The 21362-nt window shown below is 22.6% G+C and overlaps 5 protein-coding genes across 5 annotated transcripts; 3 read left to right on the top strand and 2 right to left on the bottom strand. All coding sequences in view use genetic code 6, as the record gives it.

Annotated features, from left to right (window-relative positions):
• Nucleotides 1-815: 815 nt before the first annotated feature.
• On the top strand, nt 816-11683 carry TTHERM_00756020 (WD domain, G-beta repeat protein; the record flags this gene model as incomplete). The annotated part of the gene is made up of 13 exons (XM_001031731.2): nt 816-3191; nt 3244-3471; nt 3539-4653; nt 4705-6046; nt 6107-7880; nt 7959-8090; nt 8138-8698; nt 8755-8936; nt 9022-9409; nt 9458-10009; nt 10063-10592; nt 10642-11302; nt 11376-11683. 13 exons carry the CDS (start codon nt 816-818, stop codon nt 11681-11683), a joined length of 10149 nt encoding a protein of 3382 aa, XP_001031731.2.
• Nucleotides 11684-12234: 551 nt separating this feature from the next.
• Nucleotides 12235-13278, top strand: TTHERM_00756010 (UPF0554 C2orf43-like protein; the record flags this gene model as incomplete). The annotated part of the gene is made up of 1 exon (XM_001031730.1): nt 12235-13278. One exon carries the CDS (start codon nt 12235-12237, stop codon nt 13276-13278), a length of 1044 nt encoding a protein of 347 aa, XP_001031730.1.
• A 401-nt stretch (nt 13279-13679) lies between these two features.
• TTHERM_00756000 (PH domain protein) lies at nt 13680-15653 on the bottom strand (the record flags this gene model as incomplete). The annotated part of the gene is made up of 7 exons (XM_001031729.3): nt 13680-13780; nt 13839-14155; nt 14224-14353; nt 14408-14525; nt 14578-14740; nt 14798-14946; nt 15087-15653. 7 exons carry the CDS (start codon nt 15651-15653, stop codon nt 13680-13682), a joined length of 1545 nt encoding a protein of 514 aa, XP_001031729.2.
• Nucleotides 15654-17376: 1723 nt separating this feature from the next.
• On the top strand, nt 17377-17757 carry TTHERM_000755999 (hypothetical protein; the record flags this gene model as incomplete). Its single annotated transcript, XM_012800296.1, has 1 exon — nt 17377-17757. The coding sequence occupies one exon, from the start codon at nt 17377-17379 to the stop codon at nt 17755-17757; it is 381 nt and encodes a 126-aa protein (XP_012655750.1).
• Nucleotides 17758-18481: 724 nt separating this feature from the next.
• On the bottom strand, nt 18482-20161 carry TTHERM_00755980 (hypothetical protein; the record flags this gene model as incomplete). The annotated part of the gene is made up of 1 exon (XM_001031727.1): nt 18482-20161. The coding sequence occupies one exon, from the start codon at nt 20159-20161 to the stop codon at nt 18482-18484; it is 1680 nt and encodes a 559-aa protein (XP_001031727.1).
• Between the last annotated feature and the right edge of the window lie 1201 nt (nt 20162-21362).

The raw sequence follows: 21362 nt of genomic DNA, 5'->3' as shown, positions 1-21362 counted from the left end.
ATTTATTGCTGTAAAAATAACATAATTCAATCGCTTATTAGTTAAATCAGGTCTTCAGAGGGTGATGAGATGTTTTTTTTCCTTAAAAGAATTATATGTTATTTTTATTCACTCATTTTTATTTTCTTATTTACTTATGAAATGCTAAATATATTTTTAATTTTTAATATTTTTACAAAATAGTTGCTAAATTCAAACTAAATTTATATCTTATTTGTTTTATAATCTAATTTGGTTTTTAAATGTAAAATAAAGTTAGTTGCTTAAAAAAAAATGTAAATTGAAAAACTTGCTATAATTTTGGGTTGAATCTTAATATTTTAATCATTTATTTAGTAACAATTATTTACTTCCAAAATATTCCTCCTAATGTGGATTTCTTCTAAATTTAATTTGTTATCAATTTCTTACACATTAGTAAAGTTAATCTTAATTAAATTAGGAAATTTAGTTTTTCCAAATTTTTTTAAACCTTAAGTTAGATTTAATAAATTTTTTAGATAATTTGTAATTGAGATAAAGAAATAATCGAATATAAAGAGATTTTTAAAATAATTGTTTTCAAAACATATTTTTAGATTGCAATTGTTTTAATAGTAATTGTATGAATTAAAATGAAGCAAGTTTGAATTTATTTATTTTTTTAATTTTTATTAAATTGATGACTAAGTTAGTTAGTAATCAAGCCTATACTAATCAATTAAATAAATTCATGTGTACTAAATAAATTCGAATTGAACAAAGTTATTTTTATCAAATTTTTTTTGTATACAGTAAATTTATTATATTAAATAGTAAGCCAAAAAGATTAAAAAATGTTAACAGTTTTGAAATTAGGAAAACTTTTTTTAACAATTATAGGATTAATCATTTTAAAAGCTTTAGGAGATTGCGGTTAAAATTGTAGTATATGCGATTAAAGTAAACAAATTTGTTCATCTTGCGTAAATGGATTTATATTAGATTAGACTAGTAGTTTATGCGTTCCTCTTGTATGCAATAATGGTTAATTGTTTGATCCTAGTACGAATCAATGTGTTACAATATGTCCACAGTAATATTTAAATGATCAAAATTAAAAGGTATGTACCAAAATAACTTAGTGCCCTAGTAAATAAGAATTTGGGTAAGAATATTTTGATGTAGTTTAGAAAATAGTTATCTCAAGCATGTTTGTTGTCTTGCAAGGTTAAATACAGAAATAATCAACAGCTCCAATCATTTTACTAGACAATTAAAACTACAATCTAGTTGGCACAATTGATTCTCATAAAAGTTAGATAATCGATATGCTCTATTTACCTATTTAGTAGTAGCAATCAGTAGGTAGTCAAAATATAAATTAAATAGAATACTTATACTCTTATTCATAAAATGAGATAGCTAAATGGAATTTAATTACTACTCAAAATATATATTTATTAAATTTACCAAGTAATATAATAATAAGCAATACTATAAATTTTATCAATTAAAACTATCTAGTAGTACTAAAAAATGATAATTTGAATTAACAGTTTGGATATATAGACCTAAAGGAGCTTGACTTAAAAGCTTCACAGTAATAATTTGCAATTGATTATAAAATTTTCCCCTTGGTTCATTCTTAAGCAATATAGTAAATATGTATTATGAATAATTTTGCTTATAGTTTTGCTAGTGAACTGTTTATAGCGTAATGGGATATTCAGAATGTTAAATTTTCTTCATAGATATTCAAATTTTAATAATAAATTTCTGCTATGTATTGCTTAGAATAATAAAATTTAATGGCTGTAGTGATTCAAAACTCAGGTACTCTATTTTTGTGTAACGCAAATAATAATAAATGCTTAAATACTTAAACTACTCATAATTTTATTAGCAATGTTATTTTCACTGTTGACCCTCGTTTTAAGTACAATATAATCTTCACAAATAGCAATACTGAAATGAATTTACTTACTTATGATGATAATAGTATTTATTTCTTATAGAGCGCTTCTAGTGATATTGCTTATTTATATGAAAATAATGGTTTAGTTTTTGTAATTTCTTAAAGTGGTGCTTTATCTATGCACGGATATAATCTTTAATAAACAAAAGACTCAGCTGATATAAATATGATATCAAGTTAATTTACTAAAAAATCTTTATAAAGTAGTACTATAAATGCAATAACTATGAATAATAATAATGACCTTTTAATTGCTAACAGCAATTTAAACATTTTAAGTATTTCTTAAATAAATGTATAATAATACTCAATATAAAAAAAAGAAACCAAAAGAAAATTGTAATAATATAGGAGAGGCCACAGTGACAGAGTTAATGGTATTTTATTTGATAATTTATATAATAGAATAATTACATACTCTAATGATGGAAGTTTTAGGATATGGGATCAAATAAACTTATAGCAAGGTGAGTTTAGACTGGTCATTTATTAGTACCATCCTGATTGCCCTTAATTTTAATCATCAAATTGCAATAAGCAATTAGTGAAAATGGATTTGCTGACAAGCACAATTTTTATCACACAATACAATGATAACCAATTAATTCTTTGGGATTATTAGCTTTTTAGTGTTTCCATTAGAGATAGGATCGTAAGCAGTTTAGGAATATAAATTTAAAACTATTAGTTTTTCTAATAGTAGTTTCTAATTTTTTGTAATACGAAAATGTGGTAAGTTTATAATGTGAAGGATAAAACCTCTATTACTAAAAGTAATAATGCTCTATATGCTGTTTTAGAAATTATTGATGGTATAACTTAAGTTATTTATTATGATAGTATTCTTTCAATCTTATTTGTTTGTCCTCATCCTGATTGCTCTATAGTGAGTTACAGTACTCCTATTTCAGGTTCTGTTTTATTCATAAAGTATTTTTCTTAATATTAAATAATGGCAATAGGAACTTCTAATAGCTATTTGTATATGCTTTTTGCTTCATCAAAATTTAAAAATTATCCATTATAGGTTTAAAATCCAGTTTATATATCTTTAACTCCAGGTTATTACAAAAATATATATATTTTTAGCTAAAATTTTTTACTATCATACTATACTCATAATGGTGGAACTCTTTACTCTTATTATTCAAGTTTAGGATTTGCTTCAGTCTTTTCTTAGCAAGTTGCATCATTTGCCAATCCGGAGCTTCACTTCTTCTATTAAAATACCATCAATTAATAAATACAAAATCAAGTAAATTTACTTTTATTTTTAAAAATTTTTAAAACTTATTTTAAAAATAAAGCTTTTAGGATTTGATACTTAATTGAAAGTTAAGCTATTGCTTACGTTTACTGAAAAAATATCAACATTCAATGTTGATATTATTAATAGTAAAATTTATGTAGGATTTTAAGATGGTTCTATCAAAACAGGATACTTCTAATAATTTTTAGCTGGTTTATAGGACCCTTATACTTATGTAGACATGAAATATTCATCAGTGAATAACTAAATTATAGCTTTTAAAATGGTAACTAACTACTTTATATTTATTTTAATCCTCTTAAAACAAAAAACTAAAATATATTTATTTAAAGGGTGTTAGCTTATTTAATACAATAGATTGGTCTAAAACTACAATACCAAGTGCTCATACAATACTACCTAATGGAGGTTGGTTTGACGATTAAACTAGACAGCTTGTTACATATTCAAACGATACTACAATTAATATAGTAAAATGGAATTTAACTAGTTTAACAAGTTATGTTTTTAAAAATGGGCACTAGGATTCTGTTGTTATGGTTTATGTTGACTTAAAAAATGACAGAATGATTAGCTTTTCTAATGATTTAAATTTTCTTATCTGGATTTATAGTTCTGGGATAGTGCTTAAAAAATTTGATTTCCATTATCAAGATAACATCTATTTTAATTAATAGAACCTCGATGGTATATTCTAAGTAATTTAATTTGCACATGACATCAATAATAATAGAGTATTTTCATTGAATACAATTAATAAGTTTTATTCTTTTAACTATCTAACATTTGAAGTCATGCTATACTAAAACACTAAAGATAAACTAATAAACTTTTGGATTGATATGAATTATTAAAATAATAGATATATTTATTTGGTCTTATAGCCAGATAGTACTACTTCTTACATTCGGTTTATTGATGACCAAAAATTTATAGACTAATTTAATTTATATCAAAACCATGCTATTATTACAGAAATTAGGTTTGTTAATAGTAAAACGTACACTGTTGATACATAATTGATAGTAGTAATGGATAGAGTAACATTGAAAGAATTAACTAGAATAATTTGTTAAAATCCTTTAATTATGTAATTTATAGTTTTTGAAAAAATGGATCATATTTATCTTTACAGTGATTGGACAAAAGGCGTTTTAAGTTATCGCTTAAGTGTTTATAGGCTTAGTACTGGTTAAAAAATAACTGATATCGTTAATGCTTAGGGTATTGAAGATGGTAACATTGCTAAGGCTTACCTTGACGAAGACAGTTATCAGCTTATTGTTTTTAAATCTTTAAGGGTATACACTTATCTTATAGATGTTAGAACATTCAGATATACTTAGTATATCACTGTACAATATTCATGGAACCCTTCTTATGTTAGATAAGGAATAGTTTTGAGTAAAAATAGTAAATTTGTATTTCTGGATTCTGCAAATCTAAGGTAATAAAAATTTAATAACATTTTTTTAATTTTAATCATTACTAATTTTAGAGTTTATGACATCGATCCATCTGTGAATCAATTAAATAACATGAGAGATTTGACTGAACCAAAAATTTAAGATTAGTTTTATAATTAGCAGACTAATGCTTTATATTACATAGATAATGATAGTACTGCTTGGGTGCAAAATTTAAATAGTAACAATGGCTTTCAAGAAGTGGAAGAAATTGATAATGTCAAAAATTCATTGGTTCTTGGATAATATTTTTATGTTATAACTAATTTATACATAATTAAGTATGATAACAATATGAATAAAATTAAATAAATTAGTCTTAGTGCAAACTTTTACAAATACACTTAAACACACTTAATGGTTGTTGATTATAGCTTAAACTTCATATGCTTAAAACTTGATGACCTCAGCTAAGTAGGGTAAAAATACCTCTTAACTTCTTATCCTGTTTCTATAGTTACTCAAGAAGCCTTCTTTGAGATATTTTTAGTGTTACTTAATAAAGTAATCAGGTTTTCATATACAAATTGTTAATTAATAGAAACTGTATCAGTTTAAAATATATAATTTATTAGAATTGATCCTATAAGAAAATTAATTTATCATATTTTGAATAATGGAAATATTATTCTATATAATAGTTATAGTTAAGGTATCTCGTATGCAACAAATTAATAATATTTATTTACATTATCAGGAGCTTAAGACTTGGTTATTGATTAAAGTGCTAATAGAATATTTGTTTTAAGATTAAATACATCGGTTCCTATAGTCAATGTTTATAGCTTTTCAAATACCTTTGTTTTCACTAAGTTACCTTCTTTAATAGTCCCTTCAAGTGTAATGACAACATAAATACAAATTTTAACTTGCTATTTTGGATAGTGCCTTATTATACAAACTCCATATTACTATGGTTTATATTAACTCACTTCTACTTCTGTAAATTTAGTTGCAATTTTTAGAGATAACAATATTTTAACAAGCTTTATTCAAGCATATAGTACAGGAATTCAAAATATTTTTATAATGAATTCACTAGATTCTTTATAGATTGTAAATGCTAATATTTAATCAGGATTTTAATAAGTTTTATTAAAGCTTAATTTATTAAATTATCGTTTAATAAATTAGAGCCTGACTTAAAATGGGAATTTGTTAAATATAAATCTTATAGGGATAAGCAGTGGAATAAGTTTTAATTACTAATTTGTGATAAATATTTAATAGGGATAACAGAGTTCTCTAACTTAGTAAAACTGTTACTTTAATATCCCTTAAAACAACTACCAAATATAGTTAAGTAACCAAATGACAGGTATCTTACAGTCAAGCTAAATGTTTAATTTTGGTATAGCACGCACATTAATTAATGTAAATTCTTTTATAATCTTAAATATATTTATAAATTAAATTAATAAACAAATAATTTAGGTTGATGCAAAAAATAATTTTTATTACGATCAAATTTTCTAAACTTTAAGCTCTAGTGTAGTTTACTTAAATGGTGGTACAGATAAGAGAGTTTTGTAATTAACTCAAAATTTTTTCAATTAAAATAAAATCTAATAGCTTTAAATTTAAGGATATGACTTTGATTTATCATAAATGAGTGGCTAAATTAATTTTTCACCATAAACTCAAATTATAGTCATGAAGGATATAAACTTTATCTCTAATATTAAAAACTGTTAGTTTTAATTCATTTAACTTTAATCTGTAATCTTAGAGAATATAAATATTTCTGGAGTAGATATAGAATCATCTCAATTCTTTTATTTTTAGAATATTTAATAATTATTTATTAAAAATATAAACTATTCTAATTCTAAAATCTCATTAGATTCATAAATATTTAATTTCAACTAAATTTTTAACTTATTCATTCAAGGGCTCTATATTTCTAATATTAATAAAGTATAATAACTTAATAATGCTAGGTAATTATAATAATCATAAAATACTTTTAATAGTTTGATTTCAATAAATAATTCCTAGTAAGTTAAGATATTAATATCTTAAATTTCAAGTGTGCAAAGCTAGGCAAATATTAATTATATTTTTAAGCTATTAGGAGTTTAAAATATATCTTTTGATCAAGTATATTTCCATGATTCTTCATAATGTTAATTCATAAATTGGTAACCTTTGTATTAGTCTGGAAGTAAATCTATTTATATTGATAAGAGTATTTTTAGTATTACAAACTCTTAATGTTCAAATATTAATAGTCTCACTTAAATGAGCTTGATTTATTTAAAAGGTTACTAAGTTATTGCTCAAAATTTAACAATTAATTTTGTTAGTTGTCCTACTTGTTTTGGAGCAGCTGTTTATTTTGACTCTGTTTAACAAATTTCTATTTTGAGTTCTAATTTTCAAAATAATATTGCCTAAAGTGGTGGAGCTTTAGCTTTTAAAAATTGTGGAATTAGCTAGAGTAGTGCTGCATGTGTATCATCAAATTCTAATTTGAATTTATGTTTACTACTAATATAATAATCAATATTTTAATTTAATTAAGCTTTAGAAAGTGGTGGGAGTTTGTACATATTAAACAGTAATATACAAATGAAAGGTTGCTAAATTCAATAAAATAAAGCAATAATAGGTGGAGGCGTAAGATACTTAATAATACAACCCATTTTTGTATATAGATATTTTATTTATCTCAAATCAAAAAGCCAACAATATAATGACTAAAATGTAATCCAATTTAATAAAGCAGTAATACATAGTAATAATATTGGATCAAACTTAAAAAAAATAGCTGCTTTTGATAAGAATAAAAGATAGATAGAAGAAAATTTAAATGAAATAGTTAATTCGACAATCCACATCATAAGTTAAGTCTATATAAATTCTTTTGTGAGTGGAGGATTTCTTGAATTTTAGTTTTAATTATTAGATGAAGAAAATAATCCTTTATATTTTGATACAGTTTTATACAAAAGTAATGGATATCCGAAGTCCATTTAAAGTGAAATAATTAGCTATTATATTTAATCATAAGTATTTAGTAATTAGATCAAACTATTCGGATAATAATACTCCGATTATAATTTTTATAACTCTACTACTAAGATGTTTTCTATTTCAGGCTTGTAAGTGATAGCCAACCCGAAATCTTAAAATTAGCTGTACATTTAAAGTCCTGCTATTTAAAGGCCTGCCCTAAGTTCTCCAGAATATCGATAAATAGATTAAGGTTAGAGCTAATATATTTTTGTTTTTCAAAAATTATTTTTCCTTTATTTTATTAATTTATTTTTATTCATACATAAAGGGCCCTTTTATTTGCAGCTTTTACTTAAATTCAGGGACTGTATACCAGGAGAAGTTTTTAGAAAAAGTGGTTCCTTATATTACTGTTAAGTTTGTACAGAAGGAACATATTCTCTTATTTAGCCTACGCAAGGTAAATTACTTTAATGATTGATCGATTGAAATTAAATTTGATTTTAGAATAATATAGTACATAAAATTGTATGAAATGTCCTAGTCAAGCTAGCTATTGCTATGGAAGATAAATGACTATAAATGATGGATATTGGAAAGTTTCGAATTCAAGTAGCAACATAATATATTGTACTAACATGCCATCAAATTGTAATGGAAATAGCGATAAAGGATATTGTAAAGAGGGTCATATAGGCCCTTTATGTGAAGTGTGTGACATAAAAGGAACAATTTGGGGTGAAAAGTACGCAACAGATGGTAGCTTTAATTGTTTAAGTTGTAGTGAAGTTTAAAGTGCAAAATATATTATACCAAGTTTGATTCTAATATTTGGAATGATAGTTTACATAGGATTCAGCTTGAAGATTGCTTTAGATATTAGCAGGCTTATTGTTTTAGGATATTATTTAAGAATGATGTAAATATGTCCAGTTAGCAAATCATCTTTTTCAGATACAACAAATATGAATATTAAATCTTTAATTAACTACATCTAAATTTCTTAAATTGTGAATACAGCTAAAGTTTAACTTCCTTCTTTTATTACTTTTCTTCCTAATTTTGTAGGTAAAAATAAATACTTTTTTTCATTTGCTTTGTTGTATTTAAAATTTTTTTTAAAGGTTCGCCTATTTAAAATATGATGTATACACTTGACTGTTGGTTTGCTAGATCAGTACAAGGAGGTGTTCCAATAATATTTCAAAGAACTATATGGTCATTATCTATTCCGGTTATTTATCTTACGGGAGTATATTTGATCTATATTTCATTAGTCTTACTAAAATATGTCAAATTATAGACTGTAATTAAACAAAATTGAATTTGATTTAAATATATTTAATTTTAAAATTTAATTTTAATAACATTTTTTTTTTACCTTTTAAAAGTCTTATTTACAAAGTGGTTTGGTATTTCTATTTTTATACTTGTAGCCAAACATGATTTCTAATCTTTTGTCAGTAATGTCATGCAGAAAAATAGATTAAAAATTATATATTCAAGCTGATGTATCATATGAATGCTACACAGGAGAACATATTAAATATATTTTCTTAATATGCTTTCCAGGCTTTTTATTATGGGCATTTATGATTCCCGTTTACATTTTGAAGAAGATGATAAAATATTAAGATTAATTGGACCACTCACATGTAAGAATGAGATTTGGATTCTTATACCAAGATTATAAAAGAAAACATTATTATTGGGAATTTGTTAGAAGTTATATGAAAGTCTTAATTGTTTGTATCTACAGCTTTTATGGAGATCCATATAGTAATTAAATATCTAAAATTATTTTTATAACATTCTTTTTAATAAAAGCAAATAAGCTCATTTTTGCACTAATTATCTGCATTCTGTATTTAGTACTTTTGAAAAAGTTGAGGCCATTTTAAATGCACTATTTTTAAGATTTAGATACTGCTTCTATGCTTACTATAATAGTATTGATAATCATGAATATATTCCTTTATAACGATCCTCCTTACGTTTAACAAGTCATATTTTACATAATTTTATTAGGAATTCACAATATTTATTAGCTCTATTTGATTAAAGAAGTAATAAAAACTAAAATAGAAATTTCTTATAAAAGTTACATAGAATTTGTTAAAAAAAAATTGATACTTTATTTCCCCTAATTAAGCAAATATATAACTTTAAACAAAGAATCATCATTTAAAAAATTCTTACATTGGAAAATGATTAAATTTCACATCGTTTAGCTTAAGGAAAAAAAGATATCAGGCTAAGTAAGAGAATAAATTTTTGGTATTACATCAAGTTCATAATAGAAATTATCTAAATCTAATTAAATTTAATAAGAGAAAGCGAAGCTAAACAACTTAAATACAAGTATCTAGCAACCATAAAGTATTATTTTTAAAATATTTTTTTTATTTAATTAAATCAAATTACAATAATAGATAAATCAATTTCTTAGATATTGTTGAATGTACCTAACCAAATTAGCATCATTAATTAAGATTAGGCTGCAAAATCCTTTTAAAATAGGCTTTAGTCTTCACAGATATAATTTCAAGATTAACATGAGAGTTTTATGCCTCATGATAATAGTAAACTGATAGGCTTGAATAAAATTTCAGTATCTCAACTTGAAACATCAAAAAAGAGTTTAATAATAGTTAAAAATCTTCATAAAGTAGAAGGTGTTGGTGAAATAGAATATAATTTAGGAGTATTATAGTGTTAGGACTCTATAAAAGAAGACAACAATATACAAGAAGATACTCCTAATAATAATTATTAATACCTCCAAATTAATTCATTAAAAAATAGATAAGAAAATGAAAAAGAGCAAACAGAAGATATAGTTGAAATAAATGATATTTAGGTTTAAATAGATCAACAATAAATATTTTCTTTAGAAAACTTAAATTAATACACAAAAAAATAGTCAGACTCAACCTAGTCTTCAAATCACTAATAGTTTAATGTAAATAGTTTATAAATTTAAAAATTATTTCTAAACATTATTACAACAGTTTAATAGTAATTGCTAAGCTTTAGAAAATGGCTAAAACGTAGAATTAAACGAAAATACATAGCCATCATCAGGAGATTTTTAAGAAAACAAAAAGAATTTAGATAATATTTAAATTTTGTAAAATGCATATTATGATGCTAACTAAAATGATAAGCAGTAAGAATTAATGGAAATATCAGGTTATGACAAATTAGGTCTTTCTCCAATGCAATTTTACAGCAACTAAGCACTTATAATAGAACAAAACTAAATATTAGAATAATCTAATGAAAGCTTTTAAAATCAAACCCAATAAAGAGATAAGTAAAAATCGGAGTGTTCCATCATTTAAGAACAAAACTTAATAAGAAACAAGTCAATTAGTTAATCTAAATTTGTAAAAAACAATAACATTAGTGAAAAATCAAAAGGATAAAATATTTTGGATAGAGGTAACACATTATAAAGTAATTTTTTTTCTCAAAAGCTGTAAGATGTAAATTAAGCTACAGAAATATAAGAGCATAAAACTATCGGTTCTGAATTTATTATTTAATCACCAATTAATACTTTGAAATACTTCGATAATAACATATCACAGTTAGATTTAAACAGCATGAAAAACCAAGACCAATCTCCAAATATTTCTTAAAAAAATTAATTAAAATTAATTAAAAAAGGTAAATTTAACATTTTACTTTTATCAATTTTAATTTAAATTTTGAATTAATTTAATGTTATGTAAAATTATAGATCAATAATAAGAATTAGAAACTGTAAAGCCAATAGACTAAATAGATTAAAAAATAGAAAACAATTTACAAGAATCAAAAATTGTCTCTCCAATTAATTTTGAATTGAAATAAATAAGCTAAAATAATTAATAGGAATTTTAGGTCATTACATTCTAGCAACTAGATGAGATTTAGACAGATTAAAATGATTAAGACAAGAAAAGTTAAGATGAAGCTCAATATGAAATATTATCTTGCGATGTTTTAAGTAATGTGGAGCTTTAAATACTCTAACCTGAAGAAAATAATTAACCTAAGCTAAAATGAAGATGAAAAAATATTAAAAAATAAATCTTTAATTTATTTTTTTTATTATTATTAAATTTCTTTAATGGTAAAAAAAGATAATATCTAGATAAATGTTTAGTAAATAGGATTTTTTATTAAAATAATCTGCTTTAAAAATAATAAAAATTTTAAGCATTTAAAACTCCATCTTTTAATTATATTTTAATTGAATTAGTCTATTTGTATTAAAACAATATTTTCTATCTAAATATCTAAGAAGTTTCTTTGGAATCTAAACTAGAGATTGCTCTTTTAAATTTTAATTGTAATAAAAGAAATTATAAATACTATTAAAATTTTTATCCAAAGACTTATAAGCAGTAACCATATAATATAAGAATATTAATTAAAAAAATATATAATAATTAATTAGATATTTACATTTATCTATAAATATTAAATTGATAAAAATTATCATAAATTAAAAAGTGTTTTTGGAATTTAATTAAAAATAATAGAATAGTTAGCTCATGTATTTTGTTAAATTATTTGCAAAAATCTTTGCTTATTGCACATTACCCATTTTCATAATGGCTCAACTTTTAAGTAGTATTTTTTTGAAAAATTATAAAAAGCCTATATATAGACTAAAATGCAAGTACTCCCTAATCGATTTAAACAAGGGTAAGACCGAAATATTAAAGATTGAAAAGTAAAATAGATAAACAAGTGATAGTAAATAGCAAATTAGTAACTCAGAGGTGTCTGAAAATAACTAAGAAGAAGATGTAAAAATAGTTATGTTTTCAGGAAATCCAGGATATATCAGATTTTACGATAGATTCTTGCATGAACTGTCAAAATAATTAGAAAATAAATTCGATATATATGGAATAGGACATTTAGGATAGTTTAATTACTAAAATAAACCTATCCATAATGATTTTTCATTGACTGATTAAATTGATTAGAAAGTAGAGTTTATGAACTATCTATTTAAGAAATATCCTAAAAGCAAATTTATTTTGATATCTCATTCAATAGGTTCATACATTGTTCTAAACATGCTTGACAGAATCCCATCAGAAAAAATAGTATATAGCTATAAACTTTATCCTGTGATTGAAAGAATAAAGGAAACTCCAAATGGTATTCATAAAGCTAAATTACCCTATTTTCCTTACATCTATCTCTCTAGCTTTGCTGTTGGCTTTTTTTCTTATTTACCAATGTCACTTAAGAGAGTAATTTCAAAAATTTACTTAGAATCTGAGCTAGGCAACATCAAAGAAGATGTTTCAGATATGGCAGAAATATTTGCAACCTATGCTACTTACAGCAACTTTTACTCTATGCTATATATGACAAAAACAGAATATTAAATGCTCAATGAAAGATAGGCAAAGTTGCTTGATAAGTTTTCTTAAAAGATGATGCTCTATTATGGAATAGATGATGCATGGTGCCCAATACAGTACTATAAAGACATAAGAATTGATATGCCTCATTTAAATGCTAAATTAGATGAAAAAGGATTTTTGCATGCATTTGTAATTGGTGGTTCTACATTAAAATCTGAGTTGATTTCTGGATGGATTAAGTAAAAGTTAGATGAAATTGACTATGAATATTGAACAATATAAAAAAAAATATAATTCATCAAATATAATATTGACTTTAATCGTTGCTAAATACAAATAAATAAATTATTTTTTTGTTGAAATAAAAGATTTATTTACAAAATTTAAAATTTATTCAATTTATTTTTCTTTTTAAATTTAAATGCTTGATTTATTATTTTTGAACAACAATAAAAACAAAAATTATTTTCAGCTTTTTTTTTATAAAAATGGATTTGGAGAATTTAATAATGTGCATAAATAAACAAGTAATATAAATAAACTCATATTTTATAAAAATTTTATAGAAGAAATTAAGCTTAAATTGAGAAAAAAATATTTTTAAGTATAATTTTAAATAAGAATAAGATTGGATGAGATTGAATTTTTTTTACTTAGTAGTTTTTTTATATAATTCAAAATATTTAAGATGTCTAAATTGGTTGAATAATTTAATATTCGCATGAGAGACTGGCATTTTATAAGAAATTTAATTTCTTCTTTTCAGAAAAATCAACTATATTTTGTAAAATTATAAAAAAATATTATAAATAAAGTGATATAAAATTAGGTACCAGGCCAATATTGGTCACTTAAAGCGTTCAAAGGTAATAAGCTATTATATTAGTAGCATGAAGCAATTAATTCAGAACAAAAATATGACTCTTTTTTGTTACATAAGTCTTGCAGCTCTATGTTATTTTCATTTAAAATTCTTGATTTCGATTCTTAAGTTGAGATAGATTGTATTCTGCAAATGCGATCTCCTGCGCTTTTAAGCACTTGTTTTGTACTAATGTCAAACTATTTACCTAAAGTTATTTTCATAAAGTTAAAAAAACCTTATATCTGCTTCTAGGTCTTTTTGTAGTTGAGTTTTCTATATGCAATCCTTGATGTTTAAAATAAAATAAAATAAAATTGAATTAATAAATTTTATTTCAGAGTGAAAATTAATACTTTTCAAATTAATTAGACCAATCGCTAGCAGATATTTATTCCCAAGGAGTGAGGTTTACTCCATTTTTTAAATTAGATTCAAAAAGTACTATTTTTCCACATTTATATTTGAGAATCATTCCAACATGATCTAATAGTATTAAATACTTTTTAAAAGAATGAGTTTTATTTTAAAATTTATTACCATATTAGCTTGTGGTCAAAGTTCTTTATATAGCTGAACCAATGCTATTATTTTTAAACAAAAGTATATCTCCAGTATCACATATTTGTTTGAATTGATGCTCTGATATTAATGTTTACTATAATATATAAAATATATGTAATGTAAAAAAATAAATTTAAAATAATTACTTTCCAAAACTATTTATCTAAATAGCATGTCTTATATCTATAATGATAATATTAAGCTTACTCTAAGTGCTATTTTATGGCAAAAATCCACTCTTCAAGGGTTTAAGAATTATTATCACAACTTTTAAAGTGAAAAACCTTGCCTGATCTTATAGGCACTATTCTGATAATTTATTTTTATGATAATAAATATTTAAAATTTTTGGAAAATACTAATTACTTGAATTCTGTCAATTACTAAGTCTAAGGATCTCTTATCTCTTAAATATAAGTATCAATAATTTAAAAATTTATAGAACCAAATATGCTTGATTTGTTCTCTGGCAAGTAGTAGTTGAAATAGAAATTATCCAAAGTGCAGTATCTTTTCTAAATTTAAAATTATATAATAAAATCTTACTTTTAATCAAATAATAATGAGTCAATGAATATATTTATGTTTGTAAAATACTAAGAAGACTTGTATTTATTAAATTAGTGTACATACAGAATAATTAATTAATAATTACCTAAAATCCTTAAAATAAAGTAGGGCTTTTTTTCAATAAATACCCTCTTTTCATAGGTAATTGAAAATCGTGGAATCTTGACTCAAAAAAAGATTACTGTGTTGTATTTAATTTGCTGTTTTCTGTCAATTCATCTACTTATTCGATATTATACTTTTATTGTTTATTTTTCTTAAGTTCAACTGAGTCTCTTATTCTATGAACCAAAGAGCTTTTATTTATTTCTTCATTTAAATTTTACTAACAAACATCTTCATTCTAAAATGCTAAGTTAAAATTATGATTAAAATATTGATATTCATCAATTTAAATCATTTTATTTTTTAATTTTTTCTTCTTTTTCTCTAAATTTTCGACAATCTTATCTAAAATTTCTTCGAGAGTTAAAGTATTGTCTTCACATTCTAATAAATCTAAACTAAGGTCAAAGGCGCATCTCTTTTCCAATTATTCTCCTTCAGAATCTTATTTTAGATCATCTTATCTTACTTATAGAACAACACTTTCAGGTGAGGCATATTTTTCAAAAGAATTTTGTTTGCTTTCTTCTAAGAAATAAAATGACATTAAGCTTTAATTTATAATAATTGCAAAAAAACTAAGGAGAAACAATATCAATTTTTTGCAAAATATTAAATATTTATCAATCAAATTAATTACAAAATTTTTGTTTTTAAGCCAAATATTAGCATCAGAATGTAAATAAGCAAGTTTATCAAAAATTGCAAAAATATTTCTATTCATTAGATTTTTGACTATTTATCTAATTTTTGAAATTAAATTGGTTCAACATCTATCATGTATATTTCATTTTAAGCTTTACTAGAACGTTCATTTAATTTAATAATTCTTATAATTCAAGATATAATAGCTTTTATTTGTAATGTTTTTATATTTTTTGTATTTCAAATAAGGATATTTTTCCAAAACTTACATAAAAAATCTTTTATAATAAGTATTCCAAAAATCATCTAAAAAAATTTTATATTAATCTTTAATTCATTCATCTAAAAATCTTTAAAAATAACTAGCTTAGATTCTAAAATGAAATTTCATATTAAAATAAAAATTGGATTATTCTACTTTTATAATAAATTTAAATTGATTTGTTCATATTTATATTTACATAATTTTTAAGGTTAATTCAAATTTAAAAGAAAAATTGACTTTGAAATAACTTAAATTTACTATGATATTAATTTATGCTATAAAAAATATAATTAATTTAGGCAATAACATCTAATAAAAATTGTCATTTAATCTTATTTAACGAAATACTACTAATTTTATTGAAAGATATTACTTTCAAGTATAGATTTATTGTTATTAATAGGTAACATATAAATGAATGCTAAAAGATTTTCTAAGATTCCTATTTACGATGTTTCGAAATAAAATATTTGTAATAGCAAAGAATACTAATATAAAATATAAAAAGTTATAATTTTCGAGAATAATCTTAGTGAGAAGTGTTTGATTGTTGTTTTTCATAAATCAGATTATTAAATTGTGAAGATTGGAGATTCTACTTCAAATGAAGTTATTCTTGCAGAAGGAAATATCTTAGAAATTTTAAAATTAAATATTTAATAAATAAAAAATAATAAATATAAAAATGAAATATATTTGATTGAATATTCTTCCTAACCATATAGTGTTTTTATATTCGATGATAATTATCTACATGAAGTAAATTTGCTAGAAAAAAAGATTTTAAAGACTATACAATTCCAGTTATCTAATTCTTTTAATGTCCAAAATACATAAGAGCTATGTAGTAAACAAGATCACCAAAAGTATATATTAGAAAGAAAGGCTCTCCTTCATTCTAGTATATAAATAATCCTATTGAACTAAAACTTTATATCTATCTTGCAAAGTAGATTCTAAAATTATAGCTTTTCTTAGATATCTGTATATAATCAAAAGGGCCAACTTGTAATAAGGGAAAGTATTATTGGATATCGTGATAAATTTGATAGAGGTCTATTTCTTGGTTGCTACTTAAGTAGCTAAGAATAGATTTATTTTGTTTAAGAATGCATATTAGATGAGCCAATAAAATTGTTATGCCTTGATGTTGAGATGATCTACAAAATAAAACTTGAAGAAAGTGAATAGATTTTATAAGAAAATGATTAAACTAGTTTAAATTATTTTCAAAGGTACTTAAAAAAACAAGACAATAAATCATATATATCTTAAAATCTCTCCTCTAAAAAATATCATAATTAAGTTATAGATATTCGGGAGATAGACTAGTTTTAACTAATTATATTCATGAATACTAATGAAAAGTAAACATCATATGATTCCTGTTACTTAATATATGACACTTAACAATCTCAATTTAAAGCAGAAATTATTTTTGACAATTTTGAATATCCAATAATTATAAATCGAATTCTTTGTTTAAATCAATGTTTTTAAAAAGTTATATTTGAATTTATTTCATCAGAGGGTTTGTACATAGCAGAATATGGTCTAATTACTAAATAAATTACTAATTGCTAAAAAGAGTGCAGATTTGAATTTAATTAATATGAGTTTGGTAATAATAAAATTATTAATACAAAACAAAATTAATCTAATAAAATTTGCTACTTTGATATTGATGAAGACCAATAAGTAATATATTAAAACTAATTAGTTGGAATGTCTCACTCCCTGATTTTTTTGATGCAAAAAAAAGGAATTACTGAATAAATTTCTTAAATTTCAATATACGATATATTTTTATAACTTGATTTAATTGAGAAATTATGAATGAACAATTAATTGATAGTTAGATAGATAGATAAATAAAAATTTAATTTATTTTTTAAATATCTTAAAAATATTCAATTAATTATGTATAAATTAATTTTTTGTTTTCAGCTCAAATATTTATTTTTTTTATTTGAAATTCTTCCCTGGAATTCTTAATAAATCTTTTGAGAAATGAATTGATTTTTTATTTTCAGAAATTTTAATTTGGAGCATCAATATTTATTATGATTATTACTTTAATGTAAATTTAGAAATATAAGGTAAGTAAATTAATAAAAAATAAAGGATATTTATTTATGAATCTGAAAAGAAAGATAGAGTAATAAGTACATGCATTAAAAGCTAATACAATAAATATTATTTAAATTTACTCTAAACTTTATTCTAGGTGTTAAGTATTAATTTGAAATATTACATATAAATATATGTTTTGTTTTTTTTTTGGCTTGAGATATAAATTATTATTTTTACTTTAGATTTTTCTTTTAATAAATATTAATTTCAGGTTTTTCATTCAAATTATGATAATTAAATAAAAATTATTTATATATTGATTTTATTCAAACAATTTGCTTTTTTAGTAATCAAAATAAAATCTTAGCTGATATTAGCAAGAAAAGTAAAATTCACTTTTTTGCCTTTTTAGAAGCTAAAACTTTTTTTAATCTTGAAAGAAGATCATCTAATCCTTTTTAGATATTTAATTGCTAGTCATCTAGTTATTATTTTCTTGTATTTTTTTCTTCTTCTTCTTAACCATTTTAAAATGTAAACCCACATTATTGTTTTTCTTTTATGGGAGATATTTAATGAAGCAATGATTCATGGATAATAAAATTACTTTCTAATTTATCCGAATATAATTCACTAAAGTGTGGCTATTAAGAATATTAAAATTAATTAAATTGGTCTTTTGGTAAATCCTTTGCATCTGAATTGTGTAAGTTAATACTGAGCAATTTTGTTTTATTCTTTTAAGGTTTTGGAGAAATCAGTTCATTTATAGATTATGAATGATTCTACAAACTTTTTGCATTTGCTATTGTTGATAAGTGCAAAATACTGCGTTATGGAGAATGTGGAGATTTGCTTAAAGATAAAGACATTTAAGCATTTGATGAATTACAGTTTTTCTTATCATTATTAAAGGAATTGTTGTTAGATACATTTGTGTCAACTTACGTATTTTATACAGTGTTACTATTCGTAGCTATAAGAGATGGCATTTTATTTAATTACTACTTGAATTGAAAAGCTTTACTTGTAGAAACAAATGAATTAAGCTATAAAATAGAACCATTTTAAGATTTGCTTTCATAAATAGCAAGCATCTAATCCTTTTCTAATAATTTTTCTTCTTATTCCATACATTGCTTCTCAAGTTGTTAAACTTTTTACTGGAGTTTATAATTTGCCAGCTGCAATTTTCTATATTCTACTAATAGTAGTGATTAAGAAGGCTGGCTACTGTTGTTATTTGGTTGCACTTTTTATTGATGGCCATTTGGAGAAAGCTTGCTATTATTGTTAGAATCAGAGTTCTCATTAAGTTTGTTTACTTATTCTTTTTGGATAAAAGAAGTTAGCCTATTAAAGTTACTTAATGTTACTTATTTCTTTTCAAAATTAGCATCTACCGAAAGCCTTGAAGTACCAATTTAAGAGGATGGAATAGTTAACTTTTGTTTTGGAGAGTTTTCTGTCGTCAAAACTATTCCATTACTTTGAAAAGGTTTTTTTTAAGAATCTAAAATCTTCTCATTGAATTTATAAATGGTTCTCTTATTTATTTTACTATTTTTTGAAGGGAAATAAAAGTTATTTTGTTTTTATTCTCCTGCTTTCGCTGTTAATGGTTGAGTAGGAGATTGTATTTTATCATTGCCATAAATAGTTTTTGATGGCAAGGCCAATCCAACACAACTATTTTTTTTCTACAGCTGATGATTAAAATGAAAATTATTATTATTTTCTCCTTGATCAGTAGCCATTAAACTTTATCCTTGGTTAGCATTCGATTTGTTCAAAAATCCTTAACTAGATGTTTTGTTTAAAGATGCTTGGCTAAAGTTGATTTTTTATTTTTTTACTTATGGCGCAAATATAATATCCTTTAATGGTGTGTTAGAATCTTGATTTTAATAAACTTAATACTCATTTTATGGTCGAATGGCTAACATTAATTTATTTTTTTATTTAATTTATCCTTAACTCCCTTGAGAATTCAACATGCTTTAAGCGTTAGAAGGAGTATTAATGTTGCTGTTGAATTAGTAAGAAGAGTTATGTGGACTTATAATCATCATCAATCTCTTTAATCTTAGCTTGAAAAATTGAATTACTTAATTAATTAATTTATAATCTTTTTATGATATTTATCAATTAATTTTTAATTAATTGTTAAGATGATATTTTGAATAACTTTTAATTTAAAATAAATAAATAATTGATAGCTAAAGTAAATTCTTTTCATAGTGCAATTATTTTAATCTTAACCATAAATTAAAAATTCAGATTAAACTATTAAATTGTTCATTCGAGTATTAAATTATGAATTGTTAGAAAAAAAATAAATGAGTTCTATAAAAATAATTCTACATAGTTATTAAATAATATTAGTATTGAAATTTTATATATTAAATATCTAAAAAACTCTATAAAAGTTTTCTATCAAAAATTTAATGTCAATTTTTTTCTTTCTTTATTTTTTGTATTAAAAACCAGTGAATTTATGTTTTTCATCCTCTTTAAAAATTTAAGTAAATCTTTTTGATTGATCCAATTTTTAACAAGCATTCAAAATGAATTGTATTTATTTGATAAAATTGCACATTATTAATTAAATTAGTAACTTTACTTCCTAATTGCTTCTAACTTTCAGAAAAATAAATTAAATTTAAATTTTAAAAAGATTAAAATAATTTTTGTAAAATCTTACCTATACCAATCTAATCCTAATATATTATAGCATTAGTAATTTAATTAAATTTTTTTATTAATGTTGATTTTTAAGGATAGAAATTTAGTCAATTCATAATCTTAGGTTGCTTATTTCAAACTATTTTATTTAAGCAAAAATATTTAATCAGTTTATTAAATTTGATATATTTAAAAGAAAATTTGATTATTTAATTTGTTGGTGTAAAAAAATTAAGAATTTATAGATAAATTTTATTTTCAATCAAATAAAAATTATTTATTTAATTTATTTAAAATTATTTTAAATGGTAATATCATGTTAAAAAATTTTATTTTCTATATATTTAAACAGATGTACTAATTTTAAATAATTAAAAATTATTTTATTAAATAAGTTTTATTCTTTATTAAGCTTATGAAAATAATTTTAAGAGAATTTAATATAAAGTATTGTTAGATTAATTTTAAAATATTAATATTCTTATGATATTACCTATTAATAATTGATTCAAAATTATTATTATTTTAAATTCTAATATTAAATAATTTGCAATAGCGCTTTAATCTATATTTTATTTTTAATCAACA

This window comes from Tetrahymena thermophila (assembly GCF_000189635.1).
Source record: "Tetrahymena thermophila SB210 genomic scaffold scf_8254367, whole genome shotgun sequence".
NCBI classification, from domain to species: Eukaryota; Ciliophora; class Oligohymenophorea; order Hymenostomatida; family Tetrahymenidae; genus Tetrahymena; species Tetrahymena thermophila.
The sequence above is the reverse complement of the archived record's forward strand: the minus strand, read 5'-3'. Positions and strand labels throughout refer to the sequence as shown.